This window comes from Gekko japonicus, unplaced genomic scaffold (assembly GCF_001447785.1).
Source record: "Gekko japonicus isolate JY-2015 unplaced genomic scaffold, Gekko_japonicus_V1.1 scaffold2143, whole genome shotgun sequence".
Classification (NCBI taxonomy): domain Eukaryota; kingdom Metazoa; phylum Chordata; class Lepidosauria; order Squamata; family Gekkonidae; genus Gekko; species Gekko japonicus.
In genome coordinates this window covers 304,213-308,666 of record NW_015167598.1, presented here as the reverse complement: position 1 = coordinate 308,666, position 4,454 = coordinate 304,213, and the positions used below count along the sequence as shown (strand labels likewise).

General features: G+C 48.2%; 1 protein-coding gene across 1 annotated transcript in view; it reads right to left on the bottom strand.

Moving 5' to 3' along the window:
- The window catches only part of ADTRP (androgen-dependent TFPI-regulating protein), a 53,294-nt gene that overhangs the window by 10,756 nt on the left and 38,084 nt on the right, over positions 1–4,454 (bottom strand). The window contains exon 4 of the mRNA XM_015413988.1: positions 2,848–2,949. Within this exon, the coding sequence (XP_015269474.1) occupies positions 2,848–2,949 (102 nt within the window). The remainder of the gene's footprint in view (positions 1–2,847; positions 2,950–4,454) is intronic.

The following is a 4,454-nucleotide window of genomic DNA, read 5'->3' as shown; positions in this document are numbered from 1 at the left end:
AGTTCACATTCTTCACCATCACTCTGTATGAATGAAGAGTAGGCCTGAGGGATGCCAGCCTCCAGGTAGGACCAGGGGATTCCCCAGAATGATAGCTCATCTCCAGACTACGAAATCAGTTCCTCTGGGGACGATGGATGCTTTTGAAGGGTGGACTCTATGACACTGAACCCCACTGGGGTCCCTGTCCTCACCAGGCTCCACCTCCAAATTTCCAGGAATTTACCAACCTGGATCTGGCAACGGTAGGCTCCCATACCCTGCCGGTGGCCAGGGAGACCCTGAACATCGCTAGTAGGCCCAAAAGCACAACCAGCAGGTTGTACCAGCTATACACTGCAGGGAAGAACTTGTAGTGGTGCTGAAGCTACCTTTCAGGAGAGCTACCAGAGGCAGAGTGAATTCACAGGTTTTGTACTTTCCTCTTTTGTCTCTTGATAAACATACTCCAGTTATTCTATGAAGTGTGGCAAAGAGCTGGTATACTGGAATTCCTGAGACAGAGTGGAAGTCCACAAAGGGGAATTCATCAAGTAAACTCACAAGGTGGCACAATGTGGTGTGCCTAGGTCTTCACAACTCCGCTCTCTCTCCCCTTTTTCAGCATGATGATTCTAAGGCGTTTTTAGACCTTTCTCACATTTGTTCACGTCAGTGAACTTTTAATGACTTAGAAAATTCTGATTTTAAAAACATGGAAAGAACAAACGAGAACGGAAGGAATCCATCGTTATGCTCAGGGTGTAGGTTGTGGAGCGTGTTGCCTTTTGAGCGAACCTCTCATCATTCTGAAAAATGTGTTCCTGTTAGCATAAAAGGCTTACAGTAGCATCCTTTTCAGAGTCACAACCCTTCTAAGGCCCAAGCTCACACATCAGTTCTACCACATGATCGCCATGGTAACGCTATTCTCAAGCACCACAGCAGCCCGACTCGGATTGGGACTATAGGGAGAAGGGGCTCCAGCCTCCCCCAACCCAGAGGTCCATCAGTGGCTATTAGCCCCAATGTATAGAAGGGACGTTATGTCTGGGGCATAGTGTATGCCTCTGTATTCTTGGTGCTTGGGGGGGGGGCAACAGTGGGAGGGCTTCTGGAGTTCTGGCCCTGCTGGTAGAGCTCCTGATGGCACCTGGGTTTTGGCCATTGTGTGACACAGAGTGTTGGACTGGATGGGCCATTGGCCTGACCCAACATAGTTTCTCTTATATTCTTAACTTTGCACTATTTTTCAGACCCAAAACAACCCTGGGGACTGCCTACAGGGCAAATAATGACCCCACAAGTCATTTCAGGTTGGGAAAATGGCATGGGGGAAGGCTGGATCTCTCCCTGCACTGTGCCACATTCCTAATCTGAATCAGGCCACTGAGAAGCTTCAGAACTGAGTTCCCACAGGGAACTCACGGCTGCGGTATGGCTGTAAGTTCCCATGTGTTAAGTATAACGTGTAGACTGAAGAGTGCTCTAAGCATGTCCCAGTTTTTGTCTATTATACGTTTTAGCCACTGAGGTATAATGAACGGAGTGTCAGGTTAGGACTGAAAAGACCCAAGTCTGAATCTCTACTCTGCCACGGAGGCTCTCTGGATGACCCTGGGTCAGTCACACTCTCATGGTCTAAGCTACTCCACAAAGTTGTTGTGAAGATGAAAGAAAGACCATATACATGCTTCCCTGAGCCTCACAGAGTGCAAGACAAAAACGTGACAGAAAGCACAGTGACAGAGCTGCCAAATGGTTTTTTTCTTCGTGGGAATTCTCGTGGCACAGAGGATATTTTTGTAGCACAGCCCAGTAATGGAGCCAGTAGTATAATGTTATGATGTACACAGAATGGTGAGAGAATCTAGGCTGTGAGCAGTGTTCCCTCTAAGCTGAGTTAGCGTGAGCTAGCTCACAGTTTTTTAGCCTCCGGCTCACACGTTTTTGTCTTAGCTCAGGCAGGATGGCTCCAGAGCAGACTGATTTATGCAGTGGCCAAATCGCTCGCTCACAACTTTAATGCCAGTAGCTCACAAAGAAGAATTCTTGCTCACAAGACTCCACAGCTTAGAGGGAACATTGGCTGAGAGGTAAGATCATTTCACTCATTCCGGGCTCTTCTGACTCAGTCTCGCCCTGAACTTGTCTTCCCACCTATCCCCCACTGGATGTGTCATTAACTTAATACACACCCACAGTTTCTGCAGGGCTGGAGGCACCTGTGCCTTCGACACGTCCCATTTTTGTTTTAAATGAAGGCAATTCGAAACGAAATTTCAAATGCAGGACAAGTGTAGAAACATGTAAGCAATCCTCCAATACTCTCCCCTTTGATGCCTTGGCACACATTCGCTCATCAGTCAACCTGCTTCGACACCTCGTTGGCTGCTTCTACCAATTCCAAAAAGAGGTTACACATCCGTTTGCATCCCCAGACCCTTCTGTATTATGTAACGTTCTGTTTACAGCAACAGAAGTTTCCATTCTTTTTGTCTGCACTGCAGTAACCTAGAAAGTTTCTCTCCACCTCCCCATTTAATGACTTCACATCTTTCCACTGACTTAAACTTGGCTAGCAATGATTCACTGACATTTCCCTGTGTCCTCTAAGGCTTCTCTGGGCAATTCTCACAGCTCAGTCTCTGCAAACCGTTCTATGAATGCTTAAAGAGGTAACAAGCAAAGAGATTTGCGACGGCTGGGCATGATCCAGCCAAAGTTAAGCCAACTTCGTGTCAAGTTCAGCTGGAAGGTTCATACTCCCATTGAAATCTGTGGGACTGTAACTGACTGGGTAGCGTTCTCCTCGTTTTGCAAAAATCATGCTTGCATGGAACATTTATTGCAAAGTATTCTACTCACCATAGCATGATTCAGCCAGTTAGGAATGAGTGCATCCATCCTCTTGGGATAAATCAGCTGCCGGTCATAAAAATATAATATCCAAAAGCACGTGGACACAAACTGGAACAAAAAGTTTAAACGGCATTTTTGCAAGTGTGCTGGTCTTACCTAACAGTGACTCATAGTGGAGAGATTGCAGTAATTAATTGGACAGTAAAACAGAGAAGCAAAATTGCAGAGAGAAGTGGGAAATGCACTAAATGGGACACTGCTGAATAAACATATGGCAGGCCTTTTTCCACGGGCAAATGGGGATCAAGGCTCTAGATCAGTGGCTCCCAAACTTTTTCGGGCCACCATCCCTCGGTCCCATAAACTCATCCCCAGTGTCCCATACCCTGCCCTTAAAAAAGCATTATTCAGAACAGCAGTTTGCATGACCCACTAAGGAAGATCGTAACAATAAAATTCAAAACAGAAACAATTAATTGCACATTTATTCAAAATCCAATTAAAACTCCTTAGTTTAATTTATTCAATAAAATTGATGAACTTGATCCAGTGACACTAGCTTTTCAAAGTCTGGTAGTCATTTAGCAAGGATTTTAGATACCACATTTAGTAACTACTCCACTGTTCAGTAAATTCTTAATGCGATGGCAAGCTTGATCAAATGATACCAGTTTTCCATGTCTGGTTTAAAGCCACTTAGCAGGAGTTTTAAAATTACCACATTTAGTAATCTGGAGGCAATTTTGTTGCTTGGAGACAAATTGGATGACCACACTAAAACCACCTTCTACCAAATATGATGTTGGAACACAGCAAGGAGCTTCTTAGCCACTGTCCGTAGTGCAAGACAGCGATCAGAGATTTCCTTCTGCAATCAAAACTCTTGGTGCAATTTGTTAAACTTTGGCTTCCGCTCAATGTCATTTTCTAGCTCAATTAGTTCTTCTTCCAATACCCTAAATTCCTCAGTGCCTGAAAATGGATTTAGCAGCCAATCTGGAATTTCCATTGAAAGAAGGTCCTCAAATTGTTCAGACATATCTTCATGCAGTATATCCAAATGGTCATAAAAAACTTGCAGATCATCAGGGGTCTTTTGGGGCCGGAGCGCGCCGGAGCACAGCTCTGGCAGCCCAGGAGCCCGCACAAATGGTGGTGGTGGTGGCAAGCCCCTCCCCCAGCTCCCCAGCGCTGAAAGCGCTGCGGCCGGGGGATGCCTGGAGAGCACCACTGCTGAGTTCCCTGGGCCCGCGCAGAAGCACTGCGACTCGGGGGAGGCCCGGAGAGCCCTGCCCACGGGTCTGCGCAGAAGCGCTGCGGCTGGGGGAGGCCCGGAGAGTGCCACCACCAGGTCCCCCGGGCCCATGCAGAAGCACTGCAGCTCAGGGGACGCCCGGAGAGCCATGCCCCTGGGTCCGCGCAGAAGCGCTGTGACTGGGGGATGCCCGGAGAGTACTGCTGCCGGGTCCCCTGGGCCCGCGCCGCAGCACTACAACTCGGGGGAGCCCCGGAGAGCCCAGCCCCTGGGTCTGCGCAGAAGCGCTGCGGCTGGGGGAGGCCCGGAGAGTGCCACCACTGGGTCCCCCGGGCCCACGCAGAAGCACTGCGGCTCA